A 27,114-nucleotide genomic window follows, 5' to 3' on the forward strand; every position below is an offset into this window, starting at 1 on the left:
TGTAAATGACGACATTTCTTAGTTTCCATAACTACGTATGGATTAAGTTCCATATGTTGCATTCCATATTCCATATTCCATAAGGCACTGTATGGAGTATGGATAGAAAGCCTGCTGTAGAGGACCAGCCTGTTTTCGTAATATATGACATGGCGAGATTGACTCAAGGCTATACAAACATATGTCGGTCATATTAATAATGAAATAACGTCATTGATTACTAGCAAAACTTTAAATTGAGGGAAATTGAATTCCAGTTAGTTTTACTTGCTACAGTATTAAGCATTTGAACCTTCCTCTCTAATAATACGTTCTGTACTGACAGGGGAAACCCCGGTACCTTATGTTGAACGGATCCCGTGCGCCTTGATGTCCTTAATTGTATGTGTATTGTTCAACTTTTTTTCCCCCGCCTTCCTTGGAGAGGGGTCTGCTTATTATGCTTTCCTGAATGGGTCTAGGGTCGCCGACAGCTGACCGATAGGTCACACGATACCCCGTGCGGCCATCCTACTGTTCAACACCTTATCTTTGCAGGATTTCCACCAAAAAATAGGTACCGAATTTTCATCGGTTAGTAACATTATAGAGCGTATATGGAATATTATGCAATAAGAGAGGTACATTCATTAATGTTATAAAATTTCAACACTGTGTTGTCTTGGTTTGGGAAACGTTGTAGCTAAATTTAATTAGCTAAGTTTCGATATCGAGTTCAAAGTGTTTAAAGTTTATTTGCGCTACACAACTCGCCGCATCCGGTTGAACGGGCAGCTCCACATTTAACAAGGCATAAAGCAAGCACTTGACAGGCGTCGGTCTCAATTCGTATTATTTAATAAAATCGGGTTCCGGATTGAAGTCTGTTGAGGTTGAAGATTGAACATGATGAGTGGTATATAGATAGTCCGATCCGTCTGTCATATAAGCTTGGGATAACACGCCCTGCCTGTAGTTGGATCTTCATCCTTATATCAATCAATCTTATTGCCTCACTTCAATAAGCTCAGCTTCACCGACTTGCTGATCATCTACCGGATCCAGCATTTTATTGGACGCAATGCGGCCTGTCCTATCCTATCCTATCCTAGCTGCATGGCGGATTCGCTAGCGATTCCATTTGAAAGCCCATACTAAAAAAAAAGCGCTAATGAAAGTGTATAGCGATTCCATTTAACATAAACGGAATCGCTGCACCCCCAAGTTTTTATCGCTAAAATGCATTTCAAGCGGATGCATCGATTCATTACATCAAGGGAAGCTTATATCTGGCTTGCCAGCCTTCAAAAGTCATTTTTGCGGCATTACGAACGGTTCAAAGTTGGATTCAATTAATCGATTGAAGTTAACGGAGACGAGGATTTGGCGGGCGAGGTTAGTCATCAGGCCCAGCAGAACCCAATAGTCATCAAGACCAGCCCAGGATCAGTAGTTCAAGCTAAGGTTAAAGAGAGCAAAGAGGCAGGCAAAATATAAGGTTTCGTATCATAGCAACAGCAGAAGCAAGTTCAACAGGGGTCACCATAAGATAAGTAAATAGTCAGAGAAATAACCAGTTATCCATATAATAGGAAAACCAAAGAAATCCAGCCAAGATGTTGCCATTTATCAGATTGCCCGAGTTTCCGTTTGTGATTTGTACAATATGCCGTTATGCATATGTCACCAAGGAGGTCGAGCCGCATTTAAAGAAGCACCATAAGTGCATCAAAGCAGCCACCAGAAGAGGGATTGCCGAGCAAGTGAAGGATTTACCCGGTATGATCGAGGACCAGAGAGGGTTATTGACGTGGCAGAAGCCACCGCCGACGATTAACCCGATCCCGCATATACATCCGCCCGTGGCCGATAAGTTAGGTTGTAATGAGGAAGGGTGTTTATATGTGACAGGCACCATTCGTGGGATGCAGGGACATTACCGGAACGAACACGGATGGAGCAACCCGCAAGGGAGAGGAAGGCGAATAATGCACCAACCCATGAACCCAAGCGAGGTACCGTGGCGTATAGGCGTTCAAAGCCAGCAGTTGTTTCGCAACGGGTCGGCCAGCGGTTGGTTCGAGGTTGGGTTTGGGGCACCGGCCACCCAGACGGCCGACGAAGCCGCCATGATGGAGCGGACGGTGCGTGCCATGAAGCAGAAGCAAGAGCAGTTCGAGCGAGAGGATAAAGAGTGCATTAAAGCCGCCGACGCAAAGACAGATGCCAATGCGTGGTTAGAGCGTGTGGGATGGGCCGACCATTTGCAGGGTTTGGATCCGGAAGCCATGAGACAGTTAACGGACCCGGTCGGCGAAGAAGAGCACGTTTTACAGTTGATTCAGGACAGTATCATGCGGGTCATGTTGCAGGCACGGATCACAGCCACGCCCAGCACGGTTGGCAGCCAGGCGTTGTTCGAAGTACAGCGTAAAGAAGTCGACAAGAAGCCGCGGCGGCCGTTTGATAACCGAGTCGAAGACGATACGTGGGCCCGGTACACGGCGGTGTGGTCCAAGTTGATATGTTACATTTACCGCGCAGAGGCGTTAGAAGACGACAAGAAGCCCGGGTTCAAATTAACAAAGCAGCAGGGCGATCGCATAGATGCGTTAGAATCCATGATTCAGGAGCATATCCAAGATCCCGAAGCCAACCCGTTAGACGAGGACGAGATGGATCAATTAACATTACAGCTGGTTATCGCATTACTGGACCACAGGTTAACGGTAGGTGAGTATCGCAGCGCCATTATTAGCGGGTTGGCCGTATTAGGGATTCGTAAAGACGGCGGTTGGGTGGACGTGATGGATTATACGCCCATATATTCGGCCGTGATCAAAGTGGCACGGGCGATGATTGTGTATCAGTCATATCAGGAGAGGCAGGCCGAGGTGGCCCGGTTGCAGCGGGAGAAGGATTTGGACGAGGAAGAGGCCGAGGAGGAGGCGGCCAGCATGTTCCGCATCGTGCGTGAGAAGGTGCAGAAGTTCATGACGGTGACATCAAAGGAGACATACGCCGAGCCGACGCCGATGGATTGGATATACGAGGCGCGCACGTACGGCATGTATATTCGGTTTAACACGCCAGCAGGCGGGACCGTGGATTGGGACGGCGACCGCATCAAATACCGAAAGACACGGTTCCGGATGAGCCAGTTGACGGAGATGTTGCACGCGTTGACAAGGGAGGCGAGAGAGCATTTGGCGACGTTGACAATGGTGGATGACGTGGACCAGTTGCCGCGGATCCCGTGGTTGGCAGTGGAAGACGATCACAGTGAGGACCGTGTAGGATATTCGTTTTTATCCGACGAACGGAACCACGAGTGGGTAAAGAAGGGCAACGATTGGGTGATGAACCAGATCATCGATACCCAACCGCACGGGCAGGGCCAGGCACGACGCAAGGTGTGGATCGACAACGGGAGAAGAGACGGAAAGCCATTCCAGGCCCGGGCGGTGCAGTCATATGGCCAGACGTTCAACGGGTTCATGGAACGCATGTTCATATTGATGTACATGATGAGCCAGCCCGGACGAGTGACGGAGATAACGGGCATCCGGCACCAGAACACAATGAACGGAGGCGTCAGGAACATATTGGCGCATAACGGCATGATGTGCATAGTCACGTTATATCACAAGGGATTTCGGTTGACGGGCCAGGCCAAGGTGATTCACCGGTATTTACCCCGTGCCGTAGGTGAGTTATTGGTGTGGTATTTATGGTTGGTTTTGCCATTTTGGCAGCAGGTTCAGGGTGTCGTTAAAGATGCCGTTATCCGTAGCCCGTTTATGTGGCCGGACGAAGTGGTGCGCAAGGCAGAGGAAAGCATCATGCAGGAGAGGGAGGCGAGACGAGCGGCATTAGAGAGGCAGAGTCAGAATGGCGGCATGCATAATGAAGACGACGACGATGGAGGGGAGGGAGGAGGCCGTGGTGATGGAAATCGTGTTATAGAGAACCCGCACGACCCCGATAACCCCGGGAACGCCGATGATATTGGGTTCCAGAGTTGGGTGCAGGAGCGAAAGTGGACATCAGACCGGGTCCGTCGAATCATCCAACGGCACAGCAGGCGATTATTAGGTGTGACGTTGGGTATCAGTTCGTGGAGGCAGATTGCGATTGCCATAGCCCGTCGGTATTTAAACGGTGCATTTAAAGAGTCGACATTGGATGGGGACGACGAAGAGGACGATTTGGATGATAACCCGGTGGATTTACAAGCCGGGCACGGAACGCACGTGGCCGGCATGGTATACGCACGCGAGTTGCAGCAGGGGTTGTTCAGCACGGCGTCGATGCGGGACAAGTTCCGGGCCGTCAGCCGGCAATGGCACCGTTTGTTCGAGTTCCAGGACAGCGAGGAGAGTGGTACGTTGCTCGCAATCCGGCGAAAGCGTGCCCCGTATGACACGGAGCGTGAGCATAATCGGATGCAGCGGTTCAGGCGATTGCAGCAGGTCGACGTCGCCGGTCAGTTGCGACAGATGATGGGGCCGTCGGCGGCATTCCGTGGGCAACAGGAGACGGTGATCCGGGCGATTATACGGGGAGAGAGTCCAATCGTCCAGATCGCAGGCACAGGCGAGGGCAAGAGCATGTCGTTTTTATTGCCGGCATATTGCGCCAACGACAACGGCGGGACAACAATCGTGATCGTGCCGTTGGTGTCATTACGGGATGATTTACACGGTCGTTGCGAAAAGAGTGAAATCGGAACATATGTTTGGAAGAGCCGCGAAGGACACCAGATCGCCCCGATCGTATTCGTAACGCCCGAGTCAGCCGTGACGAAGGAATTTGGCGATTACGTGAACCGATTGCATGCGCGGTGTGCATTAGACCGGGTAGTGGTGGATGAGTGTCACACCATATTGGACAGCTGTTGGAAAATCCGGGGATCCCCCTTCCTTTCAGGGTTTAGACTGTCAGACTGAAAGTCCTAGATTTAGAGTTCAAAGTCCTAGATGAAATCATCTAGAGATATAAACCCGAGAAGAACTCTCATATCAATAATGAACAATCAAGTTTTATAAAATACATTTTCACCCAGCACTACTGCGCAATATAAACATTAGGAAGAGCACAATTCGCTTGTGGACACTGGAATCCCCGCAGGGTCAGTGGAAGTAGATGTCATCAGCGAGGACATACGCAGCGTCCTTACACAGTGGTGTTGGAATTAAAGAAAGAGTGGAGAGTTGGAAAATCGCCCCTGAACGGGATTACTACAGGGATCAAATTTTTTCCGCCGTATTGCCATACTTATGGAATACGACATCCCCGTATGGAATATGGATTAACGCGTATGGATTATTCCATATGGATTAATTAATCCATACGCGTATGGATAGAAAGCCTGCAGTAAACGAAACCTTCATACCCTTCTAGTAGCCCAGCCCGTAACCACGACCTTACCGTCTGAGTAACGGCAATTGTGCTTGCATCTAAGCGCGACCTCTTGGGCGAAACCATACTACCAGCGGAAGAAAAGGTCCTCTCACACTCAGAAGCCATTGCTGGGACCGAGAGGATGTCAATCGCCATTTTCGCCACTCGCGGATACTCAAATCTCTTTGCAGACCAGTATTCCAGAGGATTGTGGTATGTTGTGTATATGTCTTGCTTTGTAGACAACCACCTCTCCAGTTCGTCTGTAGCTTCGTCATGGCCGTGGCGGGTGGATGATATTAATTCGTCTTGGAAGGAATCAAATGGATTGTACTCGCGCGCCCTCACCGCGGCAGGAAGGTTACTGCTCGAGATTTCCCACTGAGCGGGAAGGTCGCGATACTCCTCTTCCCAGAGCTTTTGGATGAGCTGGCGTGCCGCGAAAAGCCATTCCTCCTTCTCACCGTAGGCTTTTGTCAAGAACGACCACTGTATACCGGGGTGGAGAACCGTGGCTGCATAGTATATTGGCGTCTCATCAAGCTTGGTGTAGTACTTGTTGAGCTTGGCCCAGGCCGAATTGACGCACGAGGAATAGTAGCTAGGTTCCACCCGATGTGTTGCCTCAGTCTTTGCTTTCTCCAGCGTTGAAAGGAGGAATTCGTATGCGACAGCAACCTGCCAAATAATTCCATATTGAGCTTCAACGCCTCCCTTACGGACTCGGAGCTGACAGTCCCCTTCAAGCCGCAAAAGGCAAGAATCGAACATTCTAAGAATATCTCTGAACCAACTGAGGGCATCCCAGTCTGCGTCACTCAGTAGGTTTGCTTCCTTAAGACATCAAGGGAGTTGGCTTAGCGGCTAGGTATAGGTAGATCTGGGCTATTGAAATTTCCTACTTGATTGAATCGTAATGTCAATAAGCTCCTCTAGATAGCGTCGGAGCTTAATTGCTCGCTCGATTATATAATATTGAGACAGCCAGCGTGTGCTATTGTTAAGCACGACATTAAGAGTGCCTGGATAGGACTTGTCAGGGTCCTTATCTTGTATTTTCCGCAGAATTGCTATCGCCTTATTTGACCGATTAACCCAGACGACAAGGTTATGGAGTTTACCTACTGGACCTCTTTTTATCCACTCTATAAAATCGTCTGCATTAAGGTCCTCGAGTGTATTGCTGTCTTTAATGAAGAGGAGCGCTTTAGCGACAAGATAAAGAATATGCCCAAAACACCGAATCCTTCTGCTGGTCGGATTCTGCCACTAAAGCTTGTGGCCTATCGCTTCGACTGCTCCTTCATTGCTTGCGGCGTTATTGAGAATAATGCATCCAACCTTGTTGCTTGCAATCAACCCGAAGTTATCTAACACCTCTATAATAGCGGCTAAGATATTTTCTCCTGTGTGCGCTATGGCGACGTTTAGGAGGCCAAGGACGATCTTCCGTGGCTGGAATGTATCTTCATCGAGGAAGAAGGCATTTATGGAGAAGAATGAATGTCTGTTCCGGGACGTCCAGCCATCAAATGCAATATGAACCTGGCTTGGGCTTCGTGACAGTGCGTGGATGACGCGCGATTTGTATGTGTTGAACTCGTCGATGATCCTAACTCGAACCGTTTCGTGGGTTAGATTGGCGGAAGTCTCGTGAACCAAGGGGTTCAGGTACTGAAAGACCTTTTGGAGGCCTTTATGCTCCGGTACGCGAAATGACAGATTTGCATCGGTGATCCACTGGACAATGTGGCGCTGGAACGTGGTCTTGTCAAATCGAGTAACCAACTCGTCGTGAAAGTCGTCCCTCTTCCGTTTCTTGGCTGCCAAATCATGAAGGGTTAGTTGATTAGGAGGGCGCTCCTGCATATATCGTGTTGCTTTTGATGGATCTGGATGAAAATATTGTGGGCCTTGCTGAGATGACCTTCAATGTTCCGAGTATTGGACGAGACGTAAGCCTTTGGCCGGGGAACGCCATGCTGGACACAGTGACAACAGAGCCACGTATGGGGGCCAGACTCATTGCCTTTGGACCTAGCTTGAACGTCATAGCCGTGAGCCCAAAACCAGCCGGTAGCTTGTCCAGTTCGAGCTGAGAGGACCCAATGGCTGCGGACAGCCTGCGATACTGCATCCCAGTCTTTGATGATTGAACGGCTGCTGCGAGACGAGGAATCGTGCATCGGCAAGGTTGGATCTCCTGGATAGGATATTTCCGATATGTTAGCATCAGTTGCGTAACTAAATAAATCGCTTTGAGATGCCATTTGGGCAATGTTCTGGGTGGCATCAAGGGCAATGAGAATCTGCCAAACCAAGACCCAATCGAAAAAGGGGGAGGGCGTGGGAAATCGGGAAATGGGAGGACGGTTGGGGAAGGGATCGTCAGAGGTATCAATACTTCGGAGTAGGAGGATGCCATTAGTACCGAGAAAGTACAGCTACCTTGCCCAATTTTCACCAGCCGTCTTGGCATCTATCTACATTTCGTCTATCTACCGGACCTCCAGGTAGATAGATAGATGACCCACATGCCCTCTGGTAGATAGATAGATGTAGATCTACATCTATCTACATCTACATTTCATCTACATCGGTAGATAGATTCGCCAGCCTGATCGGAACCTTGCAGCAGCATCCCACACGACGGGTCACGTATGGCTTCATTGGTCAAAAAGCGATCTGTTTTGATGCACACGTATCACTGAGCTAGTCTGAAATACGGATAGAACACAGATGGATGGTCTGGGCACATCCACTACCGGGACTGATTACATTTCCTAGACATGGCCAAGCGCAACACAACTGGCCTGGCGATCCAGGTTGGGCACACATCGATTCTCTCTGTGACTAACAAATACTTGACAAAGCTCTTCCCCAGACCACCGTATACTCTGGCCCAAGTCAGCTTGCTTCAGCCACAAAAAGAACCAACAGAAAGTCCGTGTTCCTACGAGAATGATGCCCTCTCACCCCTCCGGCACCGTCTTTGCCCTTAGCGGTTCGAAGGTGCTGGGGCGGCGAAGCAACGCGCACCATCGTTGCTGTTCGATGGCGGCCCTGCGCTGATATCCCTCGCCGGCGCATTATCGTCCAGGACAGGGAACGCGATGATTTTGCCAGAGGTGTTGTCGCTTCCCCACATTTCATCGCCAACAGCATACAGGGCGCCGAACTGAGGCGCCGCGGGCGTGACGTTGCCGTAGTCACGGACCTCCGACCACTCCTTTCTCTCGATGGACCAGCGAACAAGGCGAGCTGTGGTCGACCAGGCAATCGAGTAGAGGTATGGGCCACCGTTCTCAAGGAACACCCAGTCAGCAACGAAGTTTCCTGGGACTTTCATAGTGCCTGAATCTACGAGCTGTCCGTACCTCGCCGAATCAGGGTCCAGGTCGATCTGTGCCCAAGCCGTAGTCCCGGATGCCCCAATCCACAGCTGGCCGTTGGCGTCAATATCTCCCGTACTGTAGAAACGGTCAACCGTGAGGGGAAGCAGTTGGTGGCCACCCTCGGCGTCAATCTGGATCAGCTGCCAGCGGCCGCCACTCACGGCCACAAAGCCATAGAGGTAATTGTCAAGGATGTTATAACCGATGGCATTGATGTTACCGCCAGGCCCGACGTTCTCGTTGACAGCCGGATTATCGCCAGTCTCCAAGTTGAGTCGGTACAGAACTGTCCCCTGGATGAGGTAACCACCCTCATCGCATGAGAAGGCCGGCGGCGGCGTAGAGGTTGGCGTAGGAGTAAGGGTAGTCCCCGGGGATATCCAACAGAGGTCCCGGGGTACGTGGTCGTCATGGTGCACTCGCCCCCGGGTTCACCGACGGTCACCTTGACGATCTTGTGCTGCTCGACGCAGACAAAATGTCCCTGGGGCTCAGGCCTGTAGCCGCCATTGTCTCGAGCATTCAGGCGATGATCTCCCGAGGAAGCCTGCACGGCGGCCGCGAGGAGACCTGACCCGACGATGAGGCCCTTGATCAAAGAGTGAGCTGCCATCTTGCACAAGGCGGTGAGAGAGGCAGTTTGAAAACGATGTAAAAGGTTTGGTTATCAAAGAAGAAGAGTATGATTGATTTTGATGCTGTGTGCTAATCTGTTGATGTTTGACTGTGTGTCCTCTGGTTGAATCTTCCTCCTTTTATAGTTTTCTTTTGGGACTTGATCGTCCATGGTCATCTGGTTGTCGTACAGTCGCTGCACGCTGTTCTGCCGTCCACACCTCAAGGCAGATGACCGATGCGTAATCCATTGACCTTCCCGAGCTGAATGACCCCTTACTAAAACGACCCCTTCTGAGATTTGTGTACATCTGAGGCTGTTAAAGGTTCTCAATACAGAAATATGCCTGATGTGCGTTGTGGTGACCGACTTGTATCTCGCTTCATCCCGAGGTGAGACGAACACAAGGTTGGGGTGCGGGTTCAGGCGGAAGAGGCCCGAGCCTTCTGAGACCAATGCGTGTTTCTCTAAAAGAGAGTTACACACTCCCTCCGTGTTCGACTACATCAGGTTCATGACACCACCACCACCACACTATTTTGTCAAGAATAGAATGTTCTGACGTGTCAGACCTTTGCTAAAAAGGGCGGCGGCCGATCTTCGTCCAGGATCCTCATTTCTTCTCTCCAACACAGGAGTCTCCCATACGAAAAGAGGATTCTGCATGCAGATGCAGCTGTAGGTCTCAGGACAGAAAGATTCACGTTGAGCACAGCACATCACCGTATCACATCATTTTATATTGGAGATATGTGACCTGAGAGAGGCTCTTACTATGACTTCGGGCTCAGTCATGACGCTTATCTATTCATCTATAGTATTTACTCACATATCAGGCGCTGCACATGTATATCGCTAATGAAACTGAGCTTTATCCACCAATTAGTTGAGTAATATATTAATCTGCAATCAACCCATCCGTCGGGGAAATAGATCCTCTCGTCGAAGTAAAAGAACGCGAGAAACATTTAAACTTTCGTGGCCGTTGTATTGGCCTGAAAAAGAGTCATGGCGTTGTGAGACATCGTCCAATTCCGAAGCTCTGTCACCTTGTTAGCTTTCCCCACCGGATACGTTATACGAGTACGGTTTTTGTCAGTGCCTTCTTTTTCTTACTCTTTCTTTGCGCATATGCACGGCCATCTGTTGGATGCGCGCAATTACGAATATCAGATGTGGATTTAAAAATGTTGTGATGTTATTGATTGTTTGTTGACTTGATCCTTCTTCAATCTGCCCGAGACGGGTTTTACCCCATCCCCAGCCACTAATCTAACATCATCTTGACGATCTATTACTGAATTAGGTACCTTAGACTACCTGATCCGACAGTCAGCATCGGCTAGCGCACACATCACATCATCAAAGTCCCCATCCACGGTCCAAGCTTACACGCTCAGGCCCCCGTAGGTACCCGTGACAGAGTAGGCGGCTACTCTAAGCGCATCGACCGAGCTCTACCAGGCAAGCACGCGGAAATGCTATACGACAGTCTAAAGAGACGAGAGGCCGACGTGCTTTCCCAGCTTCGCGCAGGAATGGCCAGGATCAACAGCTACCTCAGCAAGATAGGAGCCGAAGAATCGGACATGTGAGAGCGGCAACCAAGTTTGAGATGGCGACGGGAAGACCGAGTTGAAAGGGAAAACTCAACATAATAAACATTAAAATCGCAGTTGACTACTAACATTGAACAGCCTCAAGTTGACAGACCATGTTTCAGCTGCTGAAGATAGGATGCTGAATACTTAGAGAAGTCGGTCTTCAAGCAGGCCTGTCAAGCAGAGTTTGTGTAGACCGGACCAATGCGGTGGAATCGTGAATAGCTTAGGGTACCTACTGGCCCTATGAGATTCGTTCTCCCGGGCGTAATAAACTCTCTCTCTCTCACGGCATATCATTGGCATCCTACAAAGGTTGTTTTTCAGCTTGCGCCATGCGTATTTCAACGCTGACCTTGACTCAGAAAAGCATGCGACGTCCCTTTTAGTCATTTTCACAAGGGAAAATGCCCTCAAAGCAGAAAAATCAGCACAGTAGTGGCGGTTACAATCGCCTCACCATTTCATCATATCTGACCCTCTGAATGTTCCAATTACAATGATGCAAAGTCACACGGAACTTTTGGCTTTCAATTGTCATGTATGTTTCGGCTTTTCAAGCAGAACTGTTGAAAAGAGGATGTCCATGTACGTGATGAATGCAACGCTAAGGCCTGGACGCTGACGAGCCGCTCGGCGGCTCATGCGGCCTCCCTCATCCTCCACGGGCCCACTCTTGGCGTCTATTTCCATTCAAAGTGAGCCTAGATGGACGTCCATCCATTCTACGAGAAGCTACATGGATGGAAATGGAATGGACCGCCAGCCTGTTCACAACAGACTGTTTTCAGATTATAGGAATATGTCAGCCCAGAAAATCCCCAGCTCTGAGACTCTCAATCTTTAGGCACCTAAACTAAGATTGAACTGGAACCCCAGTGGTGAATTGTGCTGCCTTAGTCATTTAGAGATCACCCTATCGGTCCATCACAGCCCAACCTCGATGGAAGAGCCAGCTGATGACCCTCGAGAATAAAGCCATCGGGAGACTATCAATTCTCATAATGAGACCTTCAGCTGCATGTGGCCATTGGCTTAGGTACGAAGAGATGAACCCAGGCTGGCGATCAACTCAATTCAAATTTTCAACCCTTGCAGATAACAAAGCAACAGGCCTCAGCCATTCCTGAATTGTGCTGTGTGAGCCTGGGAAGCTATCAGTTCCGTCTTTGATTGGACCCCCACTTGGCACCTGTCCTGACCGGACCCGTCCCGCACCGCGTGTTAAATCCCGAACGGCCTGCCCTGGTGTATATCTTCTAACAGCCAGTGAAAGAGCTATGCTAGCTTGGTTGCTACCGCCGCCAATAAATCGAACTGATTGCTGATAATGGCTTTAACAATTCAGGAACCCCGCAGTATTGTCGTATTGAAACCGATTTGCGGGGACCCGATTTGAGCTAGTCTCAGAAAAATAAGAGCAGCATGTCCGCGATTACCGTATCAGGTGGGTTGCATAAAAACCGGTACTGATTTAGTAGCTGATAAAAACATTAGACCACTCTTAGTGGGTATATAGCCTAAGAGTGCACTAACAATTTCATCTAAGCTGCTTCAAGTCCCTGTTTTTTGCGATCCGCCTGCCTATCTAGATCACAACATATGCTTTTTTATCTTTCAGCTGTGTTTGCGTCTACTATGTTGTAATTTGGATACCATATCGGTCAAGGGCGGAAGCATCTTTCAGCTGCGTTTCTATACGGGAGCGGTGTCGCAGTAGAGGAAGGTCATGTACTGAGATGCCAGCAGACATGGCAAGGTAGTCGCCGAGTGCGATCAGGGCTAAGACAGCAGGAAGCCTTCAGAAAGCCTCCACTAGGCCGTCGAATTACCGATGACTGGGTCATGTGTTCATTCCATTGGGGGGTGGGGTCTGACTGCCATGCTGTGATGGTCCGGTCGGTGCTAGTCTTGGCAAGTTCTCATGTATCATGAAAAGCATCACTTCCTCTATCTTTGCCTTTGAGTATGAATTTTCCTTCCTTACGATGGGCTTAGTCTTTCTTGGTTGACGGTCCTTGAGAAATTTCTGTGGTCTTCCAATCTTCTTCCGAGGGGTCCCTGACTCAAATCCCCCGCTATTTGGGTCAATCTCTTCCACCAGCATTTTTATGAGCAAAAGTCATCTGATGATAGCCTTACTTAGTCAATTAGAAAAGGGAGGGTCAGGCGACCCAGGGGATACCAGGGTATCCCGTGTTTGGACGGCAATAGAGCTTGATATTCTCCTCTTCTGTTTGGATTTGAATCTAGGTTATATGCGGAAGCGATCAACGCGGCAGAATCCGGTCGCTTGCCTTAGTCCGACGCAGACCTCGATCAATTTCATGGAAATGTACGGTACTACAGAGAGTGACCTGGACTGATCCTCCATTGTGCCCAGTAGCATCAGAGCTCTCGGTAGTCACGCCTATGACGGTCTCCAACTGTACTTAGCCCTGACCGTGATCATATGTCCTGCCATTTGTGACAGGTCGTTGCTTTCTTGTTGATACTGGTGGCATGGAAAGTAACGCCTGTAAGGGAAATGCTAGGAAGGGATGGGCCAAGATTGCACTGCACACATCACTGAGTACATGACACCTCCTGGACGTAACTTACTCATGCGTAGCCTTCAATTCGTGTGTAGCCGCACATCAGAGAAGTGGTTACCGCTTTTACCAACCCGGCACCCCTTGACGTCATATGTACAGGGCATGCCGTTGACCGAGTTGCAAAGCTTGTGCAATAATCTTGGTTGCATGGCGAGTCTGAGACAGACTTGAAATATGGCTGCTTGATCTCTTGATTTCGATACCGAAGGGTGCGGAAAGGCAGGTCTCTGCCGCGGTCCGTCGTGGCAGACAGGCACTTTGAGACATACATCTACAGGGGACCAAAGTTCCATGTCTCTAATCACGAAAGGATAAACAAACTGATGCAATTGACAACCTTGAGGCATGGTACTGTAGTGAACAGCTGGGCAAGTGCATAGCAAAGTCGCATATGTTTTCTCTACCTAAATGGGATAACATGAGGCGCATAACGTCCATATAGCTAGCTATAACGCAAGAAACTATACCAAATGCGGCACTGCATTCGATGCGGGAATTAGTGTGTTATTATCAGTTTGCATATCGTAATCTTTAGTCAATCGTTTATTATACCCAATGGCAAGTCGGTGACGTTTACGGTATAGGGTAGCTGCTACAAACTTGATCACAAACTTTATACTTTATGCGCCTTACACAGTTTGAGGAAGTGATGATCAAGGGAATGTAATATGATGAATCTCGTATCTGTCTATCTGCGCCATAGGCAAAGGAAAGAACATATCACGGCCTACCTGTCGGTTTATTTATTTATTTATTATTTACTTTGTGTATATAGATGTTGACATTTATCTCTATAGAGTTTTAATGCCTAGTCTCTTTGCTTTTACGTTTATACTATTGTCAACAAAGGGGAAGCGTATTATATGACTGCCGGGTAAAGTGATTGGTCTTTACTTACAAGGATATAGGTGATGGAAATGAAGTGGCGTTAAGTGGCATGGGTAGGATATGAGGAGATGATATCGCCTCCTGCCGCAACTTACATTAGGTATCGTTTTATGTGTCTCCCTTTACGTATAGTAGCAGCATGGGAGGCATAATTACTAGCTACAGACCGAAAGAGTAACGGCACTCAGTAGTAGCATATGCGTATATCTTGTGGTTTCTATAATCTATACATAGATAGGTTAAGCAGTCAGTAGCATACTACGCTCCTATTAGCTATATTCCTTCCTGGCCGTTCTATTCGTTGCGATGAGCATCTTCGTCTGGACAACCCAAGTGGTCGTGCTATGATGATTATATAATGCTCATATATATGGATCAGTCGGAGATTCTTATCTAGCCGAGTTCTACCGTGTGAATGTAATAATAAGCAAAGTCGACATATTTCGATAGAATATAAAGAGCGCATCTAGGCTTCGCCTCTCAAACATAGCATAGTGCGTCTTGAAGTAAGGCTGAGTGAATACAGAGCACACGGATTCACGTAAATGCATAATGGTCTGCGTGCTCGTCGGATAGGTGGGAGATCCCGGACGGAAGGTCTTGGAACATTGATACTTTAACGGGGCAGGGAGACTGGGTAAAGAAGCCATGGATTTTATTATGGAACCTATGCTGATGTTCAAAACACGGCTTTACTCCCAACCCTGAGATTCACGTGTCTTCGTGTCACTCTTCAGGGTTGGGATATCGAGTGGAACCAGCGTCCGCGTTTATTCTTTATCGTATTGGCTCGAGGAGACTGACAAGGATTGCGTCCGCGTTTATTCGTAATGTCATTGGCTACTGCTGTAAGCCATCGACAAGGGTGTACCGTTATTTCGTAAGCAACATTTTGGTGTGGTTTAGTCTGGGATAGATTTGACCATGAAAGATGCAAAAGAAAGCAGGATATACGCCGCAAATAGCAATTAAAATGTCAATAATAGATATCAGAAGATTAATTACGCTTTTGCCTACCGCTGCATGTTACTTTCACCTTACCTTTTGCTGTGATTGATTTTTAACGGATTTTAATTGTATTTTCTGGCCGACGTTCGAATTTGACTAAGACATGAAAGATTTTCCCAACCCGATCCCTAATTGCACAATTGATCGCAGCCATGATTAATTGGTTGGGTTGTATGTGTGTGTCACGGGCTGGTCTCGGGAATACAGGTGAACGGGGAACGCTTCAGGCGGAACGGGATCTATTGCTACGGATAGGCACTGCAGGCAGATCAGACTCTATTGACAAGACGTAGCTCGAGGAGCTACGTTCAGGATCTATCTAGTCGGTGAACTAAAGTCTCAGCGATAACGTATCGCCACGTGATCTGACCCACTTGTAGCTCTAGGGTAGGCAGGCCCGGTCTTGGTCTGTGACAGTTATGGCCTTTCTGAATTGAGATGGATAGAGAGAGAGAGAGAGAGGTAGCGTAGATAAATGGATAGATGGATAGACAGGCAGACCATCCCAGCCTCTTCCTTTTTTTCTTATCTCTCTTCTCTTACTTCGCTTTTTCTGTTTTCTTGTTTCCTGTCCTGGTTTACCCTAAGGACCAAAGTGGAGACTTGGGGTTAATTGAGAGTCTGTGATTGGCTGCTTGTGTGGTTGGTAGTTTGGGGTTGGTAGTTTGGCCCCCTGTCATCAGCCCCGACCCACCCGACAGGGTCTCCCCCACCCCCATTGGCCCGTGCCGTTTTCCGAAGTTGGTAGTTTGGCCCAAACTACCACCGGCCTATCGGTTAGGCGGTCGCAGCGGATAGTGAAAAAACCAGAGTACAATAGATTGATCTACTTATGACTCATTAAATGAATGATTTTACGCATTTCTGTCAATTTGGTCAAATTCTGTGTAAGTGAAGTTGGTGAGTTTTGGTGGAGCTTTTTATTTTGCCTGGCGAAAGAGGGGTGGTGGCGAAAGAGGGGTGGTGGCGAAAGAGGGGTTGTGGATGGTACGCTTCACCCTGGCTGAAGTCTCAACTGACACCATGAGGGATGATTCCTTGACACATCATCCTATATCTCAGAACTATTCCTTATCACTAACTAAGAAAACGTAGGGGTCTTTCTATTCAACTATATTACCATTTAGAAGTCCGCTATGTGTTAAGTGCATGAGCCATGTATTAGTATTATGGCGCAATATTCACTATGGACTCTATAAATCTAATCCCTGCCTCTAGTGTAGTAGGCTGCTGGAGAATCTACATCGGGGCAGGCCGATCTAGACTAAAAGAATTTAATCTTGCGAGGTAGTGCAGGACGAGTTGCTTGATCCAGCTATTCAGCTCCCCACTCCAGACTCTTGGCTTCTGGTCTTGCCGAGATCCACACGTTCCAAGGCGGCACAAGCCTCGAAATTAAGATTAGCAACCTCTCCGCGTCTCACTTACTTTACTACCCCGCCTTACTGGGCGCTTAATTCAGCATAGGTCTGGTTGCTACTAATACTGACACAACATTTCAAAAATAGCTGGAAGCCTGAGGCTCGGGTGGTCACAGCCTAATGCGTTGTTGCCGGTGGGGGTTGAAAATATGCAGCCTATCCTTCCTTATCCACGCTCGGTGCACCCGTACGACCGACAATTGTCTCTCAATGCATCATCATATGACAGCTCGATTCTGGAAAGAGACAACATGGAAAGCACCGATAAAACACAAGGCTGCCATGCAGTTAAAAAAACATGATTTTGGCACAGAGTGCCAAGACGGTAAACTGAACAGACTTGGTTAGTTTCTTGACACGCACATAAACTAGCTTCTAAGTACTCCTCATACCACGCCGGGACAGCTTAAATCAAGGTAATTCATGCGGTAGCCCAATTTAAAGTATCACAAGTCTGTATAGATCGTCCATTTATGTGACCTAGAAGGAAGGAGCCAACAGCATGAAAAATTAATTCGCTCAAGGAAAATCCTTTCCATGTTGACTGTCTGCTGTTACTTCCCCTTTCAGAACATGCAGATCGGCCAAGTTTTCTCTAGTGGGGAGTTACTCTTAACAACTCAACTGCAGATCACTACTATATACTAATATCACTCGTGAATAAGGAAATGGTAACATAATTAGCTCTATGATTCGAGGTAAAGCGCAAGGTCTACAACGCCTCCTAGCCATAATCAACACTACTATTCACCTAACTAACCTACTAATAGGTAATTAGTTTCCTTATAGTTTAAAGTATAACTGTTGTTAACTAAGAAAAAGGAGCTAGCAAGCCTTAATAAAAGGAAAGTGTCCGTGGCTACATGAGATATAACCAACAGCAATTGTAAAATATAGCGCATAGGCTGCACAGATTTCAAACCCTTTCTATAGTAGAACATAAGCTAAGGCGGCGTAGTAAAGTAGATTTGCGGAGCTACTGGGGGCTGAGCTTGACTGCAGGACACGACGGCAACGCCTATAGGCTATGTAAGCTATGACGTGTCATTGGGATAGGCGGGCTGCATATTGACCGACCGCAGAACGCAGCTGCCAAGTGCCTTGGCCTGCATATTTACTTAGGCAGCGACTAAAGGTCAATGTCGCTATGCATGATAGCTGTATAGAGTATTGATCACTGGTGGCAGGCTGGGCTTGTTGACAGTTACAAGTTTATAATTAGGTAAGAAACTATAGAGTGGAACTGTAATTTATAGGTATAAATAGCTGCTTGTAGAGCCCTTCGTTCTTCCTGACAATTCTACTTCACACACAACATACTACAAAACCTATTCATACTTCTCTATCTATCACCATGGCGTCTATTACATTCAACAAGAACTGGGTCATCATCGAAGCAGATGCAGACGTTGAGAAGATCAACTTCGGCTTCTTTGAAGCTGACGCTGGATCTGTCTCATCTGCACCCACGTCCGGAAAGTCTGAGAAGGCTACCGCGCACTACAAACAGAACAATCCGCCACCCCAGGCATACATTGTTACTACACAGGCGAATTTCACGGAAGACGCCCATGTAACAATCAGAGGTTAGTTCTCCTATCTTTTATTTTCCCTCTGTTTTATTTTCTATATCCTTATAACTATCCAAAACGGAAGCTTACTATAGATAATAAACTAGGTGGCGGGAAGAGTAGTAACACTATTGTTGCTCAGGATCGGGTTGGTACTATGGGTGTGTGGACCCTTGTTGGTAAATAATTTATGAAAATATGCAACCAGCGGTTACAGGGGGATGTTTTTATTCCACCAATAGCATGTTACACTTTATTGGTAGAAGACTTCTATGGATAAGGCGTACATTATAGGCCTATAAGTAGCCTAAGTAGAAAAGCTCCCAGGTACCTATATCAATAAACAGTCTGGTTACATACTTATAAGGTTTTTCTTTATATCTAGGAGGTAAATATAATAGAAATTGTTTTAAAATCTATTACTGTTATAACCTGGACCAGCCAAGATTTTGGCATGTACTGTCCCATACTCAACAACACCAGGATAGAATATCACTCTAGGTCCGAAACTACCCAGCACTATACCCTAACACGGTCATTTGTAGGTACCACTTGGGGGAACCAGTACAGGGAAGCTCTTAAGTTAGATATACTTGGCCTATTATCGGAGTATAATCGAGAGATATATAGCTGCTGGTCTGGTTGTTAATTATAGCGAAAGGTCAAGTGAACTAGCTAGCCATAACTGCTGATGTAGTCTGATTTAGGGCAATCACATAGCAAGCCACTTTTAATAGCACGTGGGGAATATACAATATCTAGCATCTTGAGTCGAGCCATATACGTATATGTATAAATACTATTGAGTTTAGGTTTGACCTAGACTGGCTGTTCAGCTGGGTTAATCGCAGCCACTGTATAACCCCGCATGAGAATCAGTCGAGTATCCATTTTAGGTCACTAGTGAAGTGGAGATTCCCATTGTAAAGAGGAGTAGGACTTGATCACATATGTGATAGAGGACTAGGGTCTATATTCCCTCTTGAGTGTGGATGAATCATATATTCTAATTTCACTTATCATCCATCACTATATACTTAACACTCTTTTTAATTATATCAAGATAGTAATTATATATACTTCTATCTAGTTTATTCTAACTGGTATATATCATCCTAATTCCTATCTAATTACTTCTATCTCTCTTGAAGGTTATCTCGAGATAAAGGCAAACGTAGATATCTGCGGATCTGTTGAATAGAGTATATGATACGAGGTGGGTATATGCTCTTCTGTGGATGTATATTCGGATCCTGGGTTAAGACGATGGCTGCAACGGTATCCGTCAACTTGGCATCATCAGGAATGGTTACACATGGCTTGATAACATGTGTGCAGAGAACGGTACGGCTGCCGTTCTTGGCAGTCACAGACATAACACCGTTAATCTTGTCGGGGTTGGGGAAGCAGAGTACCTGCTGGCAGAAGCGATAGTATAGCACGCAGAGGAACCGTTGTGCCGTGATGAACGGACTGTGGCTAAGCTGCTCAAACGCTTTGATAGCCCTCTTCGCCTCAACGCGGAAATGCTGGCTTTCGAGATGTCCACGGCTAATATCACTATCAGCAAGGGTCCATGCCCAGGCAAAATAAGTCGAAACGTGCTTAATAAAGAAGCGGTGGTTCCCTGGAGGATTGCAGTCTCTGCCCTGCACGGCTCTCGACTCAGAACGCACGCCAGCTAGGGTAAACTCAAATACGTCCATGTCGGGCACTCTTCTCTTCCCACCCTTTGCCGGGAAGAGCGCTAGGTATGCCGTTTCCTTATAGCTGCGGATCAGAAGCTGCGAGAGGATCCCGAGTACATCCTCGGCCTGCTCCCGCGTGCGGATATCCCTACTGATGGCGAGGCTGATCACCTGGTCGATAAGGTGTCTAGACTTCCGTAGTGATGCCTCTTCCAGCCAGTGTGCCTTAATGACGAGCTGTGGCACCTGCAATAGGTCTATGGCCCAATCACATAGCCGGAGCTCATGCCAATCTATCACATCTTTCGGGAAGAAGGCAAACCCCCGCTGCTCTCTGGAACGGGCCATATCGAGACCGATCTTGCCCCCGGCAGCGGCGGTGAGAGGTGCAGATAGTATCCTGGCCAATGCATACGGCTGGTGGTTGATGAATTGCCGGAGAGCAAGCGTTGCGATAGCATAGAGCGATGCCGCTGACTGTGGTGTAGATGGGTCTCGCGCCCAATATGACATAATATAGTCCATAAGCCGCCGATGCTTATCGATGTTCTGTCGTACGAATGCATTGAAGTCGCCAGCCGCAAGCACGTAGAAAGCATTCCTGTCCGGGGTCACAGTCACGGCGCCTGGCTCGTCAGATAGCCGGTTTGTCCGCTTGGTCAGTTGCCACCAGGCCTCTTCCGCCGGCCGTAACTGAGCCGCGAGTGCTGTCGTGATGCGCAGTTCAATCCGCCATCCGTATCCCCGTGACGGATCCTTCAGGTTACTAGCCATACGTTGAATGGACTGTGATAGTGCCCGTTCCGCGTCCTGGCGGCTAGCCTTGATATTTCCCTCCCGGGCTACTGCTGCCCAGGCCTCATCGCTGTGCGCGAGGTTAAAGATGTTGGGGTGTGAGAAAGCCCAGATGGCGGCCACATTGAAGTTCCCCTCCTCTACGGTGTAGGATTGAATATACGAGACGCCGTGCTTAAAGATAGGACTAGTTCTCCTGGGTTCCGAAGTAATAGAGATGGAGTCTCGTAGCATGTGTACTGGGTACTCTGTTGTCGTGGCGCGCGGGATCCGGGGAGGCTTCCAACCATCATATTCTGCAGCCTGGTCTTCCCCGCTCCCTACTCCGCGTCGAACTTGTCCGTCGTCTCTGTCATAGCCTCTTTCACCTCCACCTTCCTCATCCTCCTGGCTACTGCCGGTCTCAACACCCCAGTCGTGATCAGACTCATCCTCTGCCGCCTGGGGGGTTGTCCTTCCGAGTAGGGCCTCCCCAGACTGGCCGTAGAGAAAGCGTAAGGTGTTGTGCTGGCAGCACCGTCGAGCCAGAATAGTATGCCCACTTCTCGTTGGCAGGAGCTCGGACGCAACATCGATAAGCTGAGTTTGACCCCATGACGTTGGTTCTGTCCTATTGCTACTATAAGAAGGGCCACCACCGTGAATACTTCCCATGGCCGGTTCCTGCTCGAGGCTGACGACGTTGCATTGGGCGCGGAAGTCTCCTAGCACACCCGCGATGCTACTGCCGGAGGACTGATGCCATAACTTTGTGTCCTTGTAACTGCAGAGGAAGATGGCATCGCCAAATTGCCATAGCTTACTGGCATCTTCTGTCTCCCTTACGTTGCCGTCGCTACCAGGTCGGAGCCCATCCGCTACCATATCACGCTCCGCCCGATCAAGTGCCTCCTGCATAACGCTCCACAGCCTGGGGAGGTTCTCCTCACTATACGGCACCTCAAAGGCCGCTCCGCGTATAGCCGCCGAGCCTGACGACTCCCTGGCGATCTGTGATGCTGCCCGGACAGAATCGTAGCTTCCAGGTAAGTGGTGCACAAAGTGTGGTCCAATCTTCTCGATACTCGGCCGGATAAAGCCGTCAAAGAATAGCCGATTCTGCTCCTCGCGTAAAGGTACCGGGCCCTTCTTCTGACGCTTCTCGTCATAGAGCCGCGGGAAAAACATATAGACCGTCCGTGGCCTTTGATGTGCGAGCACGGTATGTGGGATCTGGTAGATCGGGACCTGTTTGATCTTCTCTCCCACCTGTATAGGCACGCGAATATGAATGGACTTGGAGAGAAGGAGTCTCGGCTGCGACGTGATGCATATATTGAGCGGTCCTTTTAGGCTGCGCGGGTCTTTCGTGACATGTAGAAAACTATCGATGTCGTGGACAGCGGGGGCCAGCTTCCGATGTGGTATGTCGTCTCGGTGAAGACAGACCTCGGCATCTGACCAGTCTTTGTCGTCGTGCCAACCTGCGAATTGGGCTTCGAGCCGGCTGGCTGGTGGCAGCTGGTCGCGACGGAGACCTGTGACTGAAGCGTCAAGCGGTCGAACAGTCCGGTCCAGGCCGAACTGTCGTGACCGTTCCTCTCTCTCTGCGAAGGACAACCCGCTGACTCTTGCACTAGACCCAGCCCACGTCTCACGCAGGTGCAGATGGCGGCGGCACGTTGCGAGGTGTGACGCGTCCTGCTCCTTATGCTGATCCGCCGGGCATGATATCAGGCCGGCGGTAAGGATATAGACAATACGTCGAGCCAGCTTATCCCCTTCATCTAAGCCTTCCTCTTCAACCCAATTGTAAACCTCCTGGCGGGTTGGCAGTTCCGCAGTGACAGGATCGGCTCGTTCTTCGTTATATACCTCGTGTAGAGGATCATCGCTTCGGGCGATGGCAGGTTCGCGTAGGTTATCGTTATCGTTCGGGTTATTTATTATGCTGTCTAGGGGCAGATGGTTAGCGGCCTGGAAGTATTGTCTGGAGACTGAGTATCTGACCCTGGTACGACCCGTGACTCGATGGAGGTGCTGAGTGTATATGCCACGACCTGTTGTCCTCCTCGGTCTGATCCATCGGTATATCAGAGCCATGTACCGGTACATGGTTACTTGGCAACGCGTTACTATCTAGGGCAGCCGCGTCTATCATGTTGTCGTCCATCGAGTCTATTACATCGATTTTGTGTAAGTATCAGCATGCCAATCAATATCCACGTCTGGAAGAACGTACCTGGTATAGATTCGTTTCTGCTGTAATGTCGTCTTACTGGAGGTCTAGACGAGGTCGGCGCATCCACCTCTCTACCTCGTCGTAACCTGGCATTTCCTAGAGAGTTATCTGTTGGCGGTGATATATCTGAGGTTAGAGATAATGATGATGATGACGACTCGGGAAGGATAGAGCCTGTTGTAACGGGACCTGTCCTGCTGCTATTGCCTGATCTGTGGATAGATGTGTTGTTGCTGGCAGCAGAGGAAAAGTCTGACCGTAGCGTGTCAGAACTTGCCGCTCCAGGCGATGTTCTTCTTCTAGATGCTGTAGGGTTGGGCGAACTTGACTGTAGGTATCGTAGGATAGTATTCTGAGGTATAGGTGTACGGGCGTTAGATGAAGATGAACGGGAAGACGAGACACCTACTCGCCCACGACCTGTGGGCCTGGATCGTGTATTTGATCTACCCTTTATCTTCTGCCGCTCTGGTGCCATAATAACGATGATAATATAAATACTTAGTATATAGTAAATAATACTATTTATTTACTTGATAGAAAAATAATATCTAGATCTTATTATATAACCGGTAGTAATGTGTTATTAGTAGGGCGTTCTTGAAAAGACATCATAGTCTAAGTCTAGGGTAATTCGTAATAGAGTAACCTCACCAGTAACATAAATACAGGCCTCAAATTCCCCCTTAATTTTATCAAGCTACGTTTAATAATTTCTCTTAATACTTGCTAGATTAAACTTTCTCTCAAACATGTGATTAGGGGGTTTATCCCAATATATCAAAGATCAACGTCTTTTTCTAAAACAAAAAAAGCATAAATAACAGGGGGGCCAGTCTGGGTGGCTTAAGTAGGGACCGTGATGTAACATACCTACCCCGGTAGCCTTGGGAAATTACTCACATATACAACGTAGTATGTTTACTCTTCATCATAAACTCTCTTCCATCCCTCCCTCCTTTTCTACAGTAGAAGGAAAGAGGAGGCCATAGAGACAAGTCATCATTATGAAGGAACAGACCAGCAGTATGACTTCAACAGTCAGAAAAAGGAAGATGGGCACAGCTTCTGCTACTGCCGCAGATTCGGCTAAGCGCGTCCGCTTGCCTGATTATGCCGGTGACTCTCCCAGCACGTCTGGACCTCGACTCGGAAGGCTCGGATTGCCCGCGCGTCACACTCTAGATAACAGCCCCAGCCACGACAAGGGTTTGCAAGAGTTCTCAGGCATGGGCCTATTTACTGCCGATGATGACCCTGACGCGTCTGGGGCCAGGTCGAGCCAGCCTCTCCCACGGAAGGAACTCAGCTCTAGGCAGAATCCTGACGCCGACGCGCACAGGAGTCTACCATCATCCAGCCTTATCCCAGATTCTACCTTTCACACCATCCCAAGTACAGACACTGCTGGCTTGTCAACGCGAAATACATTATCATCATCCGAAGCACCGGCTGAACAGTACCACGATCATTTGCCTGATACCCTCTCCAAATATGAGAGGAAGCTGAAGAAGTTTGTCGGCCAGTGGCATGCATCCCTCGTGAAAAAGGCATACCAGAGCATCTAGTCCACGAGCTTGCCAAGCAATGCATCCAGACCAATGACGAAGAAGACGACTCGGAGACAGATAGCCAACGTGATGCAAGCCGTATGAAGAAGCCACTCGTCTCTCCCACACCAGGTTTGCTCTCGAGGAGAGGCACCCAGCTCGTCCAGGCATCCACCCAAGTGTCGAACAATCATCAAGACAATAAAGAAGATGGTGGTATCCCTTCGCGGTCATCTGCCAATCGAGCTCTCACACAGACCCCTCGGACGGGCGGCGACGAACCCATCGTGGTGCGGCTGGGCGCCGGTGGGCGAACACAGAAGCAGGGACTCAGCGGGGATAAAAAGCCAGCCACCCTGGTGGAGGCCTTGCGAGCCAAGAGTAGACATAAGAAGCACGGAGAGGAGGGAGATGACGCTTTTGATAGCCTAGCTGTTGCCCGAAGGCTGCAGAGAAGAGACTTTGGCGGCAAGCTGTCATCGCATGACATCTGCGTCATAGGCATGGCCGTCTTACATGAGGTATTCGGCGGTAAAGGCCAGAAACGACTCGCTGATACACTGACGCATCTCTATGGCCACCATCCGCGACAACACCTCGCCGACCTCAGCCGGAACGCAGGTCGGGTAGCAGATGAGATCCGCAAGAGTGGCCCAGAGATGCTATCCAGCTTCACCTTACGTTGGGCTCAGGCCGTTCAGCACGACAGCCCTAACATGTCGACGGTTGACGACATCAGACTTGCTGATATGAAGGTGTCACTTGTCCGTGAATGGGATTATTGGTCGAGTCAGGCCGCTATAGGGTCGGAAAGAGAGATTGAGGATTTCCTCGCCAAGAACGGACTGGGCGCCAACACAGGGGCACTCTCAATAAGGATAGCCAAGTATCTCAGTAGACAGCTCGGTCTTCCCGACGGCATCTTGGCCAAGAAGATCTATGCCTGGCGACCACTGACAGTTATGGCAGACGTCTTTGGCGATGGCATTTATGTCTTTGTCTCAAGGAGCCTCTTTACATGCTATAATAAGCTTCATCCAACCCATGGCATCAAGAAAGAGGACAAGTTCCGCGCTATGGCGCTCGCCGTGGCAGACGAGCTCCCTGACCTCCTTGAGATCTGTAAGGCATCATATACGCATATCGTTCAGCCTGTCCTGAAGTCACGTATTCCAGGTGATAATAACATACAAGATCTTTCACGGGATCTAAGAGTCCTTGGTGTTCAGATGGCTACATACGGTCATCTATATAGCTTGCGAAAAACGTCTATTCCACAACTGCTCGGTATTCATATGTCTCTCAGTGGGTTTGTAGAGGAATTAGGTAATGTGGCAGGAGGCGATATTGATGCTGAGATTACATTGGTTCGTCAACAGTCTCTCCAGCAATATTATAAGGAGGGTAACAATAGTGATAGCAATAGTAATAATAATAGGAGCGGAAGTGGAGAAGAATATGAGGATTATAATGAATAGGGATTGAGATATTAGGCAGGGATTTATATATTTAATAGGAATGGGATTTATCACATATATGATAGGGAGCTTGGATTATATATGTAACAGGGAGTCGGGATCACATGTGTGATAGGGAGCCGATTATATATGTAATGGATGAGACATAATAGTACCTAAAATACTGAAAACCTAACCCTAACACACCAGTATAAAAGCACCCAACATCAAGAGGCTGAAGTAGGTGAGATGCATGAGGTGGCATACAAAGCGTGATAATCTTATTATCCTGACAGTATCTCTCAAAGTCAGCAGAGTGGTGGCTTTCGTGGCCATCGAGGATCAGAAGACGATAGGCACCAACTGATCGGTTACTTGTAGACCGATCAAAGTGCTTTAGCCACTCAAGACCTAGCTCGTTATTTGTCCACCCATTTTGGCTCGTTGCAATAACCCAATCGGCTGGGAGGTTGCTTTCTCGGTACCAGTTAGCAAGGTGATATTGGCCTGCACCAATGATAAACGGGGGATCGCCCGGCCTTCCGCATTAATCGCCTGAATTACTGTAATCCATTCACGATTTCCAGGCTGCACTGATTTTGGTCTTCCTTGCCTTTCTGAGCCTGTAACTGCCATTCCAGCCATAATAACGCCCATCATAAAGCCAGTCTCATCAAAGTTCCAGATATCATCTGATCGGATACCATACTTCGCGATTGTATTCTGTACAAGCCTAAACCAGCCACAAATAATAGTCGGATCTTCGCATTTAGCTCTCTGGTAGTCATATCTCCGAAATAAACGTATCTTTAGCTCTGGTTGTCGCTTTACGAAGTTATGAGCCCAGCGCTTGCCGACAGGTGATGCGTCGCGGTCGGCAAGAAGAGAATTAGCCATTTCTTCTACAAAACGCAGTCGCGCAGGAAA

The 27,114-nt window shown here is 48.5% G+C and overlaps 6 protein-coding genes across 6 annotated transcripts; 4 read left to right on the forward strand and 2 right to left on the reverse strand.

Moving 5' to 3' along the window:
* Positions 1-1,979: 1,979 nt before the first annotated feature.
* Positions 1,980-4,928, forward strand: FPOAC1_013485 (uncharacterized protein; the record flags this gene model as incomplete). Its single annotated transcript, XM_044857826.1, has 1 exon — positions 1,980-4,928. The coding sequence occupies one exon, from the start codon at positions 1,980-1,982 to the stop codon at positions 4,926-4,928; it is 2,949 nt and encodes a 982-aa protein (XP_044701208.1).
* A 3,452-nt stretch (positions 4,929-8,380) lies between these two features.
* On the reverse strand, positions 8,381-9,390 carry FPOAC1_013486 (uncharacterized protein; the record flags this gene model as incomplete). The annotated part of the gene is made up of 2 exons (XM_044857827.1): positions 8,381-9,088; positions 9,163-9,390. 2 exons carry the CDS (start codon positions 9,388-9,390, stop codon positions 8,381-8,383), a joined length of 936 nt encoding a protein of 311 aa, XP_044701209.1.
* A 1,481-nt stretch (positions 9,391-10,871) lies between these two features.
* On the forward strand, positions 10,872-11,145 carry FPOAC1_013487 (uncharacterized protein; the record flags this gene model as incomplete). Its single annotated transcript, XM_044857828.1, has 2 exons — positions 10,872-10,984; positions 11,091-11,145. 2 exons carry the CDS (start codon positions 10,872-10,874, stop codon positions 11,143-11,145), a joined length of 168 nt encoding a protein of 55 aa, XP_044701210.1.
* Positions 11,146-18,259: 7,114 nt separating this feature from the next.
* FPOAC1_013488 (uncharacterized protein) lies at positions 18,260-18,663 on the forward strand (the record flags this gene model as incomplete). Its single annotated transcript, XM_044857829.1, has 2 exons — positions 18,260-18,491; positions 18,584-18,663. 2 exons carry the CDS (start codon positions 18,260-18,262, stop codon positions 18,661-18,663), a joined length of 312 nt encoding a protein of 103 aa, XP_044701211.1.
* Positions 18,664-19,612: 949 nt separating this feature from the next.
* Positions 19,613-23,053, reverse strand: FPOAC1_013489 (uncharacterized protein; the record flags this gene model as incomplete). Its single annotated transcript, XM_044857830.1, has 1 exon — positions 19,613-23,053. The coding sequence occupies one exon, from the start codon at positions 23,051-23,053 to the stop codon at positions 19,613-19,615; it is 3,441 nt and encodes a 1,146-aa protein (XP_044701212.1).
* Positions 23,054-24,235: 1,182 nt separating this feature from the next.
* On the forward strand, positions 24,236-26,402 carry FPOAC1_013490 (uncharacterized protein; the record flags this gene model as incomplete). Its single annotated transcript, XM_044857831.1, has 3 exons — positions 24,236-24,721; positions 24,778-25,852; positions 26,398-26,402. The coding sequence occupies 3 exons, from the start codon at positions 24,236-24,238 to the stop codon at positions 26,400-26,402; spliced, it is 1,566 nt and encodes a 521-aa protein (XP_044701213.1).
* Positions 26,403-27,114: the final 712 nt, after the last annotated feature.

The sequence above is a fragment of the Fusarium poae genome, assembly GCF_019609905.1.
Source record: "Fusarium poae strain DAOMC 252244 chromosome Unknown contig_2, whole genome shotgun sequence".
In the NCBI taxonomy this organism is placed as follows: Eukaryota; Fungi; Ascomycota; class Sordariomycetes; order Hypocreales; family Nectriaceae; genus Fusarium; species Fusarium poae.